Raw genomic sequence first — 18,497 nt, 5'->3', positions numbered from 1 at the left:
TTATAGTTATTAAAAACAAGTTAAGAATAAACAATTATTATAATGATCGAACTAAAATTGAATATATGTAAACCATATATGTTCTTATCTTATTTTATCAATATATTCCTTTTTCATAAAAAATAAGTTAAAACTTTAAATATTATATATGTACAAGTACGTATAAATCATATTTGATTTAGTTTTAAGATTTATGTACATCTACTTTTTAATTAACTTTATTGCAAGATATTAATAAATGTTTGCATGCTAATGTCTTTTAATTTCTTTTAATGTCTTTGAGAAATTTTAACCTATAGTTTTTTATAGTAATTATTTTAAATTATTATTAATATAATTATATCGAGACTTGAAAGTCCTTTATTTAATCCAAATGTAAAAAATTTTTAACAATTTTGTTTTTGCCTTTTTGTATCAAAATATTTAAGTTCAAAGATAATTCCTAGGATTACTAACGAAAAAAGAATAATATAAAAAATGCACTTTTATAAAGGAAACAATTTTTTATTAATAATTAAGAAATAGTAATTCAATAGTAATCCGTTTAATCCAAAGTTGTGCGTATTTGAACAGAAGTGCTTCTTGATTGTAAATAAACAATTTTTTTATCGTTATTATATTCTGTTGGGGTCATTTATTTTATACGGAGAAAAAAATATTGTTGATTTGACAAAATTTTCCAACTAAATTAAAATTTTGTCAGTTCAAGGATTTGTGCATTTAACTTGAATGCACAAATGGCATTCAAGTCTTTTTTTTTATGTAGTTAATTAAAATATATAAATACTTGAATAGACAACATTTAATTTAGTTGGAAAATTTAGTTAAATTAACTTTTTTTTTCACTGTACCGATTAAATTAATGCTATTATTTTCGGATAAGGCTATTTTTTTATTAATTTCATTAAAAATTCAGAATTATAAATTTTCCAGAATAAATATATTATATAAATAACATAGAGTGCTAAAATAATTTTAGTTAAAAAACGAAAAAATCAGAAAAAGAACATTATTTCTGCCAATCATCTTGTGACTCATCTGCAATACTAATTAAGTTTTAAAGACTGTACAAAATAACTATATTTACATACGCGTGAAAATTCGATAAGTAGAGCAATTAATATAAAAAAATTTTGTTCTTAATATAAAGTTTAATTCACAAACTGATATTAATATATATGTGTATTTTAATTCTACAAAAGGATTTCTAAATCTATATTACACATACGAAATCCTAATTATTAAATGATGTGAACGAATGACTAATACATGTCGACCCCGATTCATTTATATATAAAAAAGAACAATGCAAACACAAAGTCAAAAATAATTCAAAATTAACAAATTAAAAATAAATTTTAAAACTGTCACGTCACATTAAACTATCGCGGTTCGTCAAGAAAATGAGAGAGAGAGAGAGAAAAGGAGTTCACTGAAAATTCCTAGGAATATCGCGTAGTGTGTGGTGGTGCACTCCTAGTAATTTACTAGCCGCGCCCCAACGGACCGCGACAATGCGAATTGTGAACGTCGCCTTGCTTCGATCCCGAGGAAGTAACGGCGGCGGCGCGAGTACTCGATACCTCTTTTCAACGCGAGCGTATGAACGGATCTCGTATCTCACGTCTCGACTGTCCAATACACTCGTAGCGGCATCTCGCGTGCGCGCACGAGAGAAAGAGAGAGAGAGAAAAACCCTGTGAGAAAAGGACAGAGGGTGGCGCGCGGCGGGCAGAAGGGAGGGCAAGTAAGAGCGTGAGAAGGGGGGAGAAAGAGGGAAAGAGAGCAGCGAATTCGCGAGTTATCGCAGCGAGAGAGTACGGGCGAACGAACGAAGCAGTGAATATATATATTTCCATATCGTGCGACGTGTTGTCCGTTTCGCAGAAATACCCAAAGGATAAGTTAGGGGAAGACCCGGAGCGGCCGTTCACGCGCGCCTGCCCGCTCGCGCTCCGCGAGAGAGAGGCTCCGTCGCCGTCGCCGTCGCCGTCATCGTCATCGTCGTCGTCGTCGTCGTCGTTCTCCTCCTCCTCCTCCTCCTCTTCTTCGCCGTACGTAAGGATAGTGTGCGCGGGGCCCCGCGCGATTGCGCTCTCGTCTACTATTCGCTTTCGTCGCCAGCTCCGATTGGACGTCACCATCATCGAGGACCACCGCCACCGTCCCGTCATTGTCCCACGGTGCGGTGTATCCGATATCTTTTCCGCCTGCTTACGGCGAATGTGGAAGCTTAACGGCGTGTTACGGCTGCCGAGCCACCGCCGTCGTCGCTGCCGCTACTGTGCATCTCGCCGTGCGTCCGCGTCGATACTCAACAACATCGTTTGGAGTACGACGAGCACCATTGCACGGCTGTGAAACGGTTCTCTTTCGCGAGGATCTGATTGTCAACCCGATTGTGTGCGGTGCCCTCGAGAACAAGAACAAGAGCGAGAAAGAAAGAGACAGAGAGAGAGAGAGAGAGAGGAAGAGAGAGAGAGAGAGAGAGAGAGAGAGAGGGAGCGAGAAAGACGGGCAGATAGAGGGAGAGAAAGCAAGAGAAAGAGAGAGAGAGAGAGAGAGAAAGAAAGAGAGGCCGCCCGCTGGTTGTCCGTTCCGCTGCTCCACACTTTCCTCCCACCCAAGTGGTATCAATGTTGTCTGGCAATGGTGTGTAAGGAGAACGTGGTATCATGGTTTGGGAATCTGTCCAGGTAAATGTGGAAGCGTCGCGACGCGCGCAGATATCTTTCCCCCCCGAGATATTTCAGGAGTAATTTTGCGTAACCGTCGCCGCGCGTCGTGTCGTGTCGCTCGATGCGGAGCGTGCACGGTGTATACCCCCGTGATCACGTCTTTCATCCTTCCCTCTGCACTATGACTCGCCGCCGTATACTCCGCGCTTACAATCATCGTCAACCTCTGAAGCTCCCTCGCGAAAAAATCCCCTTCGCGATCGCCCTCGTCCCGCACGCGTTTCCGCGAAATGATCGTTTTCAGCCAACGTTCGTACTTGCGGGGAGGACGGGGGAGGGGGGTGCGATATCGTTGTTGAAATAAATTTAAATACATTCTACTCTATGCTATCGGATACGCTCGTCGTGTCTTCCTTGTCTCGTAGTCCCTTGCTCCTCGTGCGAATCGACTGTCGGTTATGGAGAGTTATACTTACTTTTTTCCATTTTTTTTTTAACACTTTGCATTCATTTCGTGATTTTTCTCCAATGTTTTGCCAGCAATTTCTAATAAAATGTTGGAACTACAATGTATCGAGTAACAAACGAAGTAAATTGCGTTTAAGTACTCGTCATGGGTTGTTTCTATTACTATATGTTATCACTATTTTATGTATTAAAATTTTTACATAAAAGGAGGTGAACCAGAGATATGTTTATATTAGGCCTTGTCTGCAATAAAGATTTAAGCTTTAAACCGTTAAGAAATTGACCAATCACAATTGAGTATTCTTATAAAAATATACTGTGACTGGTCAGTTTTTTTATGGCTTAAAACTTAAATCCTTCATTGTAGACTAAGGCTTAGGCATGATTATGTATCAGATTTGCTAAATATATTTCAAGTTATTTTTAGTAAGACTGCTAGTTGTGACATGAGTTTCTTTCAACTCGAATATCTTTTTGAACAAAATATAAGTATATTGCATTTAATTTTTCATTTCTCGTTTAAGATTATCATACATTAAAGACTTAAAAAGTACATATTTTAACACTTTGCATAAAATAAGTAATCTATGTTTAATTTTAAATGTATAAATGCAAAGTTGTTATCAAAAATTTGGAATTTGCACACAAAACAGTAGAAATATATCAAATTCCTATTGAAACGATACTATATAAAATACTAAAAACTGAAATCAATAAATTAGCTAATGTGATATTAAATTTTTAAAAAGTAACATTTATAATATATTATTTATAATTAATACAATACAAAAAGTAATACAATATAAAATGATTTAATTGTTTATTTGTATTTTTAAAGTTAATTTAGTGGCAATTAGCTTATTTGAAAGAGAGGGAGGGAGACTGTAGAAATGGGGCAGAAATGCTTGGATAATGATTATAACTTTAAATTAGCATAAAATAAAACTGTGGCAAAATTACGATATATAATGCTGATGTTGATGCAACAACGTTTAACGTTACTCTACTTTTTTGTCTGTTCAGTTATAAACGTATCGATGTGATGTGTACATTACTGAACATGTGCTTGCCGTTTGAAGTACGATATCTCGGCACATGTGTCGAGGATATCGGTAAACGGGACTACAATGATCTACGTGACACGGAACACCACGCGAACAGCGCCTCCGAGCTGGCCGAGCTGACGACCTCCAGTGTGACGGATAAGCGCACAAGGAGAAAACTGGCTCTCTACATGGCATTATTGCACTCGTGCAACTACGCTTGTGCGGTGATCCTGTACAAGAGTCTGTCGAACCTTGACCATCAGGAGATCACTAACCTGTTGAACGGGACCACCTTTAACGTGGACGACCAACCCCTGGAAGAGTTGCTGCTGCTGTATACGATGGCACTGAATCACCCAGCCTTCACATATGAACAAAAGAGCGTATTCGGCAACATATTCATCAAGCTCCAGGAAGAAGAGGGTCGTCTGAATCTTTCAAAGATTAACTCTTCTTTTAAACCGACACAAGTAATTCACACAATATTTCATTTTTTTCTTTAAAACAGAAATGACCAAATTATGAAAATGATTTACTAAGAGAGAACTATTGTGTTTCTACTAAATTACTATTTTTTATTTTCAAAGTTTTCTTAGAGAATGATTGTTGATATTTTAAAGAATATTGTGATATACTCACTTTTTGAGTTATCGAATGTAACAGAAGAAATGTTTGGCCAGGTGCACAAATATAAGTGCACAATATATTACTTTAGATTATCAGATTAATTTATCAATTTATAATAAATTTAAATAATTTTAGTAACATGCTTCTGTAATATTGCAATATAATTTATATATTAATTTGTATAGTAATATGGCAGTGCAATTAGTTGTTTTAAAAGCTGAACATTGTTTACATAATGTATACATAGTTTAAATTTATGCAGGGTTGTACACCATGCATGAATACGAACGAAAGATTAATGGAGCCTGAGATACCAGGTAGCTGCTTAATGCCGCCACCGCCAATGCAATCTTATCATGGTACGCTGCGTTTCTAAATACTTATTTTTACATGGGAGGAAAATATTTTGACAAATTACAACTGTGACAAAGCATAGTATTGCGTAGTGAAGTCATTTAGTGATATCAAAATTCTGTTTTTCTCAAAAGCATCATTGCTTTTGCGGCTCTTGTTTAACTTATTCAAATCAGCTCAGTGAATACAGTGCGCTTATAGGATTAGATGCCAACAATAACACGATAGTTTGTTTATATTTCACAAATATTGCAAACTGTTTATATTTTATCTAAAAATTCTTACGTCTTGTTTATTTTGGATAAATTATTGTTTTCTATAGTAAAATAAATTTTTGTAGATATATATTACAATGAATAGTTTAATTCTTTTATAATTAAAAATCAGATTTTAGATTTTTATGTTCACTATGTATTCTGTACTGGGAAATATTTCTATATATAATACTTTATATTATAATTTTTATAATTATGAAACAAAATTATCTTAAATACAATAACGTTACTTTGCGTTACGTTCGACCGATATTTATATATTTAGGCACATTTTCTAAATTTAAAATTGTTTTAATTCATTGATATTACGTATGTATGATATTTAGGAGAAATGGGAATGAGGAACAACGCTATAGTTACCGGAGTACCACCTGGTCTCACGATACCTCCACCAGGACTGTGCTTACCTAATCCAGAGCAAATGCCTATGGGATCCGGCGGTACTACGCAATTCGTTCATCTCGGTTTCCCATCCATGAATCATATGCCTCCTTGGACAAGTCCGGTTATGATGGGAAATCAGCTGATGTATCATACCAGCGATGTATTGGCTTATCCCCATTCCCCTTTAGTCAGTCGCCAATCCTCGCCATCTCAGTCACGATCTCCTAGTCGCAGTAACTCGCCGATGGGTCGTGGCAGGACTAGTGCTAACTCGCGCGCATCTTCGTCCTCGCAATCTACCCAATCCAACTCAACCAATCTCACGTCGTCGAGTGTCACAAACAGCCAAACGAGCAACTCGATTGCGAATACTACTAGTAACAGTAACAACTCCCTGCCACCTCTACCAACGCCTGGTGCGAGCAGAAGTCTTCCTAGTCAATCGCCATTACTCCCATCATCGCGGTCCGTTCCCCTATCTAATACGAATTCGTCGGGTTTCTCTCGGCATAACATCGACAACACTTCTCTAATTTCGGCTAACCAATTGAAACAGCCTCCACCACCACGGCTTAGGCCATCCAACTCTGGTGATTCTCTTCGAGAAACGGTGGGAAAAGAGACACCAAATTATAAAAGCAACTTGCAGAACTACTCTCGCGATGAGGTGAGTAAAGTCATGTTTTTGTAGCTATTATCAGAATATGTTGGTGTAGATTATATATAATTCACATATAAGTGCATTTAAAATTGACTTATTCATATGTGATTACAGATCAGAAGAATGAGTGACGAAGACTTAAGGGACATTGGCTTGACACCAAATGCTGTGGGTCAGTTGAGGAATATAGTTAAAAGTCAGACTAGCAATGGCTTAAATCAGATTTCTACAGATAAGAAGCTGGACAGCGTAAGCAATACCTCACATTCTCTCGCCGAATCGATTGAAAACGAGGTAAGGTTTATATAGTCACACATAATATATAAAAGGGCTTCTCAAGCATTTTTTGTCTAATTTCAATATTTTTCTAAGCAAACAACGAGATATGTATATCTCGCATAAGTTTTAAATTATAAGCGATTGAAAAATGTTATAAATTAAATTTTATTATATTTATATTTTTTTCTTGTTTAATGAACGAATAACGCATTGACAAGTATAATATATTGAATAAGAATATTAAATTTATAAACACAATATGAATGAGAAAATGTTATTATATTTTTACAGTTTATATTCTATTATAAAATATAATGTATAAGATATAAGAAAAACAAATCTTTTTTTTAAATTAAAAGTAGAATAAAAGTTATAAATAGACTTTTCTAGAATATAGAAATATATCCATAAAGTAATGTTGATTTTTAGAAATTTAACATTTCAAATTCAATTTATTTGACAAGTTTGTATCATACTTGTTTTGTCTTATCTTAGGCATCAGGCATGGAGTTTTTAGGTGATTCAAGCAGTAATACAAGCGGGAAATCGATGCCATTACAAGAACAGCATCCGGCAATGCATCATTATCACAATCACATGACTACTTTAAATATTCGACGATATCCTGGCCTACCGTCGATAGATCCTGCGCAAATACAAATGTATCCTGCACCACCACCAATGTATACGACTCAGAACTCACCATGTTATGGTTGTCTCACTGTGCCAGTAGCTGGAATGCAAAATCGATATTCAAGGTATGTGAATGAATCCTTTCTTAATACTTTAGGTATTCTTTTGATTAATTAAATTTCTCGTGCTAGTAATATTAAACAGTTTAAAAGGGTTTAAAAAAAACTCTAAAAAAGGAGTAATTTTTGTGGTATAAGCGATCGAAAGTTAATAAAAAAACATTTTTTGGGTACTGAATTTTTAAATAGAGTTTTAATATAGACTTGATTATAGAGCATAATACTAGGTATTTGATATTTTATGTCAAAGAATAACGTAATTGTATTTTCAGATGTAATGCTCAGCACGTGTATTGCCTTGGACAACTGCAGGCGCTGCGACTCGACTCCGAAAGTAGCCGGCACTGTTCCCAGAGCAGTAGTTCCGATAGTACCGGCAGCAGATCGCCTCCCGAGACGCCTCCGGCCGCGCCGTGGGTCAGTAACAACGGCGGTGGTGACAATAACGTTGCACCGCCTGTTACTGATCACATGAGCTCCACGCCGGTGCATTCCACGGCGACGGCGCCGCCACACGTCGTGTCAGCACCTCAGCAGTCGTCAATGCAATCGTCGGTGCCACCGGAGAGCAGGCAACTTACTCGAAAAAATTCGCAGACGCGCACGATGCGACAAAAGAGCCAAGGGATACTGAACGGAGCCGGCAACGGAAACGGCGGACCGCCGAGTCTGTCGCATTGTGTCTCCTTCCCGGCGCCACCGACGCACTCGCAGCTCACGTATTTGCCGCACGGTCACTTCCCAGCGATACGACCCAGTGGCGGCATTTACTCCAACTTTTTACACGGGCCGTCCGCGCGACCAGCCTACCAACCGGCGTACCAACCGAATGGCGAGATTATGTATCCGTATACAGGTCCCGCGTCCGGTAGCACTCCACCGCCGCCGCCAAACGCGGCCGCAGCGCCAGTACAAGCGTCATACATGCCACCATCACCGGTGGTGACGTACGCAGCGGCGGTAATACCGCAGCCAAAGATCTCCTGTTATAATTGTGGCAGTAACAGTCACCTCGCGGTAGACTGTAAGGATCAGACAATGGAAGACATTACGAAGAAAGGTACGTCATCTTAATACAATTGAATCTTGCGTTACGTAAAGGAAGGATGCTACTAATTTACTTGATTCATAAACAGAATAGTTCTTAAATGAACATAATTTAATCTTGATTAAAAAAACTTTTTATTTAAGTAAATTTAATATACCAGAAAATTGAAAAAAGAAATGATTATATAATTATGGATTTGTTAATGTACAAATAACTATAATTATTTGTACATTAACAAATCCATATTTTAAAGAAAAAGTTACTATCTTGATTTGGAATAAATGAATGTATAAATTAGGATACATTTAATATGTTGATAGTTGTCGCACAATCTTTAGTATGCTTGTAGTTTTCTTCTTTTCTGTCATATCATTTCATGTAACTGCTACATATACAGACTTGTGAGTAGCACTTAGTGAAGTATTGAATATTGAATGGTTTCACGTCCAAATCACACAATCTGTTCACAAATTGTCGTCACAAATTGTCGTCACAACACGAAATTCTTTTAATTTCAGCCCAATACCGACTGGATTATACGATAATGAAGCAACCTGGGGAGTGCTCGAGTTCCGACAAGTGATCCCCTGCCATGGACCACCATTCTGCTACCACTCGTCACAATTCTCACCGCCACTGTAACCACAACTATTGTCATCATTGTCATCACCAATATCACCATCGCCACGATCATCATCACTGTTACCGTCACTGTCACGATCACCAGCACACCTGTCGTTGTGATCACCTATATGTCAGTGCGAGCCGATTTAAGGACAAGACGTTGCGTGATGACAACCACTATCGTTCCTCCTTTCGCTTTTCGGTAATTTTTCTAAACGCTCTATTCTACAATCGGAATGATAATGACGATGGTAATGTAAATATCGACGCTGATAATGATGATGAGGTTGATGATAACGCCGATGCCAAGTACGATAATGACAGCGACGAAATTTTTCTAACTAAGGACATTTCACGATTTATGGTACGAGGTATACCTTTTGCAAGTTCTTATGTATGATAGTGATTGAAAAGTGATCTAACTAAATGTAAAATATAATTTAGTAGTATTGTACAAAGAAAGAGCAAAAGCGAAACGAGAGATAATTGAGAGACCGCATTATATGAAACACAATGTCTTGTTTGTGTTTCTTTTACTAGGACACGTTTCAAGAGACTTTTGGATTAAAAATAATGATTTATGTCAGCGACACTTATTGGCTACATATCGCTGTGACTTTCATCTGCTCCTATTTTCTCTCCCTAGATTCTCTTAACGAGTAGCTATAAAAAAAATGTAAGGGAAAAGGATAAAGAATGTTCTGTGCCCCCAACAGATAAGAAAGCGAAAATTATACGAGATTCGACTATATTTAGTAATCGATACTTTAACTTCTAATCTACTGTGTCTACGCTATTACTATTAAACTATAATTATTACTTCTACTATCGCTGTTGCGCCACGATGTTTTTATGTACATATATTCTTCTCAATTCTTACGTGCGCAATGATAACTTGTGAAAAAGAAGAAAAGCGTGTAATATATACGTAATAGTATACAGTACGTCTGTTGTGTGTGCAACGTGTTCGCGTGCGTATGTTTTGTGTATGTGTGTACGCTTGAAGAGAATAGAATGCAAGGGGCAGAAAAACGAGAAAACGATGAAAAGGGAGGAAAAGGGAAGCAAATGGAAAAGAAAAAATGGAAATTCATGAAGGAATAACCTACCAAAAGTGTTCGATCATCTAGCTGTCGTTGCGCTCTTATGTGTGTTGTGTTTCGCTTACGTGTGCATGTGTCTATACGCGTGTGAGCGCCTGTGTAAGTATGTGTGTGCGCGCATGTGTTTGTGGTAAAATCATGAAATATATGTTATATGTATCCTATATATATATATACATATATATATAATATATATTTCGTAATTATACATATGTATTTACTGCTCACAACTTGTTTCTTATCTTGTACTTGTAGTTAGACAGTGATTCTCATATTATTTATACACGAGTAGTCATGCGATTGCACGTGCATTTGAAAACGATTTTATACGACTTTTATCGATTGCCGATGTATTTGAGCGTAATCAACGTTAAGCTTTTTTACGCGTTTGGTTGCAGCAATTAATGTGTTAAGCGTGGTTAACTAAATCCTTTGTACATCTTTATTTGTCTATATTATGGAATTGTCATTTAAAATAGAAGAATTGCGCTGTCTTAAGAAATATAAATTTTTAAGAGGCGTATTTTTATTGACGCAAATTTTAGAATATTTTCAAATTGACTCAGCAAAATATATAATTATGATATATATTTTACATCCTAAAATTAAAATTATGTCAATTTTTCTACCCTTTTTTAAAAACATTACTTATAGCATTTGTTTGGTTTTTTAAACAAAACGTTCAGCATAACATACGTCTATAATTTTGTGAGGCAAGTTTTGGCACATTTTTTTCTGATTTGTGTTATTATGCAATGGGTCTTGTTTAATACATCAAGAAACGAAATGGATTAGTTAACCAAAGCTGCAACATTGTTGATGCAATGGACTCTTAGGGAGCAACAACGCAGGGTAAAACTGAATATGAATGGAGTGACAGCCCGCTAGCAAAATTGCTAGTGCATTTAAAATGATTATTCGGATTTTCATCAGCGAATGCGAGACAACTCGAACCCTTTGTACATGGACGAATTTTTATGATTGAATCTTAAAGACGAAAGGTCTTCTCCTCACAGAATCATATATTTTCTTGTACGAACGGTCATAATACGCAAAAGTGATTTTTGAAAAAGAAAAACGTAAAAATGAGAGATAATAGATAGCAATGAACGCGATAGTTGAGAAATATATTAACTAGATAAAGAGAAAAATGGAGGAAATTGTGCTATTTGTAAGCAAGTTACGAGAACGATTAAAATGGTAACACTATATAATGTGTTGATAAGCCAAATCGGACATTCTTGATGGATATTCAATGTGTTCTCAGATTTTATCTCATTTTTTTCAAGAAATTGTCAGACTTGTTTTTATGACAAGGTGTTATTGAATAAAATCAAATTATATATTGGTTATTATGGAATATATCTCAAGTCAAATAAATTTTGTGTAATAAAAATACTTGTTTAATTATTAGAAGTTATCAACAAAAATCGCCTTTCCTAGTTGTGTAGAAATAACATTGTTGTTTCACATTGACGTTACTGCGATTTCCATAAAGAGGTAGATTGAGAAATAGATTAAATGTCCGGTGAGGCTTCACGATTTGCAAATAAGCAATTTTTTTCGATCGATTGATTCGTGACAAATTATCTTTTTCATTATATAACTGAGTTTTTTTATTAAATATATATTAGGAATGTAATTAAGAATGGAAATTGCTTGAAAATCAAGGCATTATATAGAAATTATTTCATATTAAATATTAAAGGTTTTTGACAAATTCGGCTTGTGAGGGGTGCAAAAAAGAATAAAATTTTAAAATATGTTTTTAAAAAATAAAGCTTACTGTTGCCAAGATATATTAAATAAAAAAATAATATACATATTATATATAGTTTCACATGAAGCATTTGCTAAAGAAAATCACTCTCTGTTCACATTATTCTTCACGCGTTCATTATAAGTCCGGAACAAAGACCGATTAGATAATTCTTTTATATATCCATTATATACTTCACACTAATTGTTTCCTATAGTTTTCGTATATGCAGCATTTTTTTGCATTCGGGTAAATTTCTGCGAGAAAAGATCAACGACCGAAATACTGTTCCTGGAAAAATGTTGGCCCTAGGTTGTTTGTTACTAAAACCAGCCCCGAATTAATATTAAAAGGGTTGATGTAATATTAAAAGGATTGGGCATTAGATATTGCAGTTCCTGTTACTGTTAAAAATTACAAGAATGTTGGAAGGGCGGCTGTCGTGTATATACAATTGCTAGAAAGATTGATAGAAAGGGGTTGATCCTCGCGGTACTTTATTTCTTTTTTCAAACAATTACAAATCCGAACAAAGCCAATAACCATGTTTCGACATTGATTTATTAGATAATTTGTATCGTTGTGATTGCGTTTTTTTTGACATAATTTTAAGGTCATATTTTAATTAATTTGAATCGTTTCGGCATTGAAATTTTTCTACAAAACTTAAAAGCACAATGGTTGGAAAATGAAGGAAAAGAGTACAAGACTCTATCAAATAATATATCAAGGTTACTAGTTAAAAATTTGATAGAAGTCAAAATAATTGCTTTGACTTCTCGAGTGTTAAGACAAGTTGATTACGTCCGTTGTTAAATATATATCAACAAAATGTGTCGAACGAAATTTGTATAGCGACTGTGAATAATACATTACTGTTCATAAGTTGTGAATATGAATGAATTAAAAAAAAAGTTTATAGAAAAATGAATCAAAAAGGAAACTCACGAGATATTCTAGATTAGATTACGCATTTGTCACAAAAATGTAAAGGGAGTACAAGAAATGTATAGTAAAAAAAAAAAAAATAAAATTATAAATAAAAGAAAAAGATTTAGAACTTTAAGAGCGTACTCTTCTAAAGAAATAAGAAAGCCTTACTTTTAAGTGCGTACAGCTTATTGTTAGCATGTATTTAATCTTTCGAATACTTAAATGTAATTATATTCCTGTAAACGTAATTATATTATTGGAAATACTTAAATGTACTTTATATATCGACTAATAATTTTTTTCTCAGTAAAAAATCCTTTTTCTAATCATTTATCTTGTGCTGTAAAACTGACTTTAATGCTTTAAGACGATTTACGAAAAATGAAGCTTTCTGCATAAACATTTATTAGTCTTGAAGAAGTCTGAAAACAATACCAAAAATTTTCATCCAAGAACAATCACATTTAATGTGATAACAAGTAAGTATTATAATAGTGTGTATACATTAAAAAATAAATATAACAATTCCATTTATTTGCCAGATATAGCTTAATATTAACTTATGAGTTATAATCAAAATTAAAATTAGTTATATTGAAATTTGAGTAACTGGTTATCAATTTATTATTTATATAATTTAATGTATAAATTCATATTTTAGTTTTAGATTTTTAGATGATTATATTATAAGATTGAATAATCAGTGAATAATTCATATTGTGGCGGTGATATCTTTAAAAATTAATATTTACTCGCAAAGATCTGTTCCTGTGAAGTTGTTATATTTATTTATACTGTACTTATATGCAACGTATCTCAGCAAAAAAGTGACGCTAGATGATTGACGTCAGATGTTGTATATATATACAGTTTAATGTTTTAATATTTTATCGACGTCATTAAGACGTTACATTATTTGCTGGAATTTATTTATATTTTTAAAAAATTTTTGTATTTACTTATTCTACTAAAACTTATTCTATTAAATGTAATTTTTTGTATTATTAAGTAATTGTTTATTGTGAAAAATATTAAATCTTTGATCAAATTATAAAATGATAGAAATGTTAGAAAGTAAAGAGAACACAAGACGAGTTTTAATTTTAAAAGTTCATATTTTTTGCAAAAAATTTTTTCATAATGGTGTGAAATTTACAATAAACTTATTGATATAATAATGTTTTTAGTTTATTGCCAATATCAATTTAATTATGTTAGTTTTAGCGTTTTAGATGATTAAGAACTACTAATTGACATGTGATCCATGATGTGGCAATTTCTACGAATTAATAGATTAGATCAATGAAATTGAAATTGGCTTATTTATTTGCTCTGTGTTCACAACGAATGACAAATAATATCTCGCTGCTTTATATATAAAATGGATATACAGTTTCATGAATGCGATTGAATCAATCAAAAAATAGATCAATAATTTATAGCAGTTTCTCTATTTATAATTTAATTGTTAAATTTAATCAATTTTCTAATGACACTGTTACATTTCTTTAAAGATTTAACAATGCAAAGGACAAGCTTTTTAAATCCAAAGAGAATTAAAAAAATACTAATTATTAAAGAGTACATTTTTTAAACACGATTGTAACATTAAGTGGAACTTACGAGCAATTAAACATTATTGTGATATTGTAAATAGTATGAATAAATATTTTAAAAGACGCTTTTATATTTTATCCATGTTAAAAGGCAAATTATCATAAGATAAAGTCTGTCCTACCTCTTGCTCTTTAGATAGGTCTACTTCTATAAAATTTATCATTCATTAATTAATTATTTTAATATTTGTCTTTTATATGCAATTAAACTATTATATTATAATCTACTGCTTATCCACTGATTATTTGCCTAAAGCAGCAGATATTAACCACTGATTATTGTGCCTAAAGCAGCAGATATTAAATAAAGTAATTAATTTTATGAAAATATATAATATACAGCGTTTTTTAGAAAAAAATAAAAATTTTTATGCAATTTTAAAATTAAAAAAGTTCTATTTTTAGTAATATGGAGATTTCTTTTACAAAACTGGAAAAAATTAGTAAAATGAAGTACACATCTTAATCTTGATTAATATCCCAATATATGTATTATTTATCAGTATGCAAAGATTATGATTCTGTAATAATGTTAAATTGTACTGGCAATATTTTGAAAATTTTAAAAAACTTTTAAATATATATATATTTATTTTAAAAACATTTATATTAGAAATCACATTAGATTACTTCAATGTAATTAAAACTTTTTATCATGAATTGATTGATCTTTTTATGTGAAAATGTACTTTGCTATAAAAGCTACACTTGCATACAATGCAATTGATCAATAAATTGAAAGACTTATTGTAAAATTAAATTATAAATATAAAGAATCGTATAAATCGTCTATTAATCCATTTTTTAATTAATCTAATTGCATTATTTTAAATAATACACATAAAAATTTTTTATACAAAAACATATAAATATATATTATAAATATGTCCACATATGTTTATACTAGTTTTTTGTAAAATTTTTATTTTACAAAATATAAAATAAATAATAAACATACTGAAAAAACTGAAACTAATTAAAAAAATAATTTTTACATTTCTCTTTAATAAAAAGTTAAGTTTGAAGAAACGAGAAAAAAAATTGCTCATGTATAATTATATATATTTTTAATTTATGGAATATCTATATATGAAAATATACATGGATAATTCTTTCTTATTTTTTATATCTAATTTTTTGTAAAAAGAAGCAATGTAAATAATATCTTTTTAATTACTTTGTGTCTTTCAGTATGACTGTTATTTTTTATACCAAACAGAAATTTTATAAAAGAAAAGAAACTGGTATAAACAAATATGCACATATTTTATATATATTTATATATGTTTTATATAAAAAACTTTTTATTGGAAAGTTATTCAATAATAATTAATTGACATAATTAACAGCTGTATTATATAATTAATTGATGATTTTAAGTTTAAAATACAAAAAGCAAATTTTACAAGACTTTAAAATAAAGATTAATATTGACTAAACTAAAGATTAATATTGATAAAATTGTTACATTTGTACGCAGATAATTACATTTTTAATTAAATTTGCAATTTATTACATTATTTATTATTGGTATATGTATTATTATTATATTGTTATTTATTATATTGTTAATAAGATTTTTTTATATATTTATATTATATTTATTACAATGTGTAGAATATATATAAATATATTAGCCAACTTTATGTCAAAAAGACATCAAGTTAACTCGAAATTTGGCATTGATTTAAAATGACTTGATTCTATTTTGATCTCACGCTCTTTTATTTTTTTCTCTTATATCTGGTACATAATTATTTTTTGTGTATTAAAAATAATAATGTGTTATTAATAATTTAAAAAAAAAGGAGTTCGAGTGGGGAGTAAATTTGTGACTATCTTTGCACTTTAATACCCACTCGACTAAATACCCACTTCTTTTAAACTAAAGATTAAGGCAAGCAAACATAAATAAAAGTTACAACAAAACTTTTATTGTCTATTATTAATAATAATAATAATATTTATTTACTGATCTCTTTTTATTTAGAAACAAAACTATTTCGAAAGACATTTTTGTTTTGCTTGTCGTAAGAAGATTTATAATTTTGTTTTATTTGTTATATCTATTTTATTTATTAAATATTTGAGAGACCCTGTAATTTTTCTATAGATATCAATATTTGTTAATGTTAACTGTTTATTTTTATTATTTTTATTATTTTGTATTTAACTACATATACATGAGGTCACAGTTGTTGTATACTAATTCAAATATTTTATTTTAAGGTAAGACTTCCTTAAAAGAGTAATGTTTGTATTGATAATTGCATTAATATAACTGATATAAATATTATATTAAAAATAGTCGCGACATATCGTAGCGTGTTTGCGTATTGCAACAGGCTCAAGGATCTATTTAGACAAATTTACACTATTTAAAAAATTATCCAATTGTATGTTCTATTTTAAAGATGTGCGTAAATTATAATTTTTTTTATGTATATGATTGTGCACTTATACAAATTTATATGAATAGATCCTTACAAAAGGATAAATATAATGTTATTTTGATATCAAATGATATCAAAAATTGATCAACATTGAGGGGCTGATTGCCGTCAAAATGACTTTATTTTACTTGATCTTAAATTGATGTCGGTTTCATATCATCTTGACTAATATGTGTTACTTGGGTTATGTGTGATCAAAGTTAAACAATAATATTTTTGTTAAAATTAAGTGATTTTTTAGTTTGTAGCGTTATTTTTTTAAAGAGATTTTTAGGAAATATTTTTTTAGAAACACTGGTAAATATTTTTTACAATTACTTTCTGTCTTTTATTTATTATTATTGAAGATTAATTTTCTATTTTATTGATAACAAATATATGAATAAATAATAATTTATTGACAACAGATTCAGAATTTTTTATTTTGCTTAATAAGTAAATATAAATCGGCACTTGTTTAAAAAGATTAAAAATTTTTTTATTTCCTAAAAAAAGAAATTATGATAATTTTGGTTCTGTGATAACCACAAATTCTTTTTATTAAAATGACATTTAAGTTTTTAATTTCAATATTTCTACTAGTATTTTATTCAGAATCATGGTCACCGAATTATGCAAGGGCTAAATAAATCTAATGTTAATAAATTGTTGACAGTGTTTTATTTAGAAAAATAAGAATGCAATATTTAATGAAAACAGGAATAAAATGATAACAGGAGTAAAATTAATGATTTAAAAAATTTATCTTTTTTTTAAAAAAACATCCTAAAATCCTAAAAAATTAGCGCGTTTAAAGTAGAAAATTTCCTTAATAATGATTAAGATTAATTACTTTTGCCAGTTGTTGATCATCGTGAGACGATCACGGGCGCGAAAAAATTGCTTATTAAGTACCACGTCATCGCACGTCGGAGGATATCGTTACTACGTAAACCATCGGGGGGATTATCGCAACAGCGTTTCGTTGTTCGGTGCTCGTTGCAGTTTGAGGACCGCGGAAAGAACGTGCCGTTATTCCCACCCAACTATCGCAACGGTCGGATACTCCACGTGACCCACTATCCGCTTTCCTCCCCTCGAGCCTCTCACGCTCAAACGTTCTCGATATCATCCCCCTCCGCTCCTTCCTTAGCATCATCCTCCCCTTCCCAATCCGTCTCTTTACGAGAGACTTAATACGCATACGCGAGCCGGCTGCGCATCGCGTCGCATAAGCTCTGTCCTCCGAGAGCGGTCGCGTTTTCGCGAGACGGGGGTTCGATCGAAAGCACCTAAAACGAAACGACGGGTGGGAGGGGGTGGCCCGAATTCGCGGAGGGGGAGGGGGGCGAGCTGGTCGCGCGAAAAGATCGCCGTTGCCGTTGGTACAGCACCCGCCGTTGTCGGTGGAGCCACCTGGTCGCGGGTTTCGCGTGTCGGGACGAGACGCGGAGCAGG

At 32.5% G+C, this 18,497-nt stretch overlaps 1 protein-coding gene across 1 annotated transcript; it reads left to right on the top strand.

Annotated features, from left to right (window-relative positions):
• The first annotated feature begins 1,654 nt into the window (after nt 1-1,654).
• On the top strand, nt 1,655-13,273 carry LOC105827831 (nuclear receptor coactivator 6). Its single transcript, XM_012665992.3, has 8 exons — nt 1,655-2,696; nt 4,170-4,662; nt 5,082-5,178; nt 5,775-6,499; nt 6,608-6,787; nt 7,268-7,530; nt 7,797-8,584; nt 9,091-13,273. The coding sequence occupies exons 1-8, from the start codon at nt 2,650-2,652 to the stop codon at nt 9,153-9,155; spliced, it is 2,658 nt and encodes an 885-aa protein (XP_012521446.1). The 5' UTR covers nt 1,655-2,649; the 3' UTR covers nt 9,156-13,273.
• The last annotated feature ends 5,224 nt before the right edge of the window (nt 13,274-18,497 follow it).

The sequence above is a fragment of the Monomorium pharaonis genome, chromosome 2 (genome assembly GCF_013373865.1).
Source record: "Monomorium pharaonis isolate MP-MQ-018 chromosome 2, ASM1337386v2, whole genome shotgun sequence".
In the NCBI taxonomy this organism is placed as follows: Eukaryota; Metazoa; Arthropoda; class Insecta; order Hymenoptera; family Formicidae; genus Monomorium; species Monomorium pharaonis.
The sequence above is the reverse complement of the archived record's forward strand: the minus strand, read 5'-3'. Positions and strand labels throughout refer to the sequence as shown.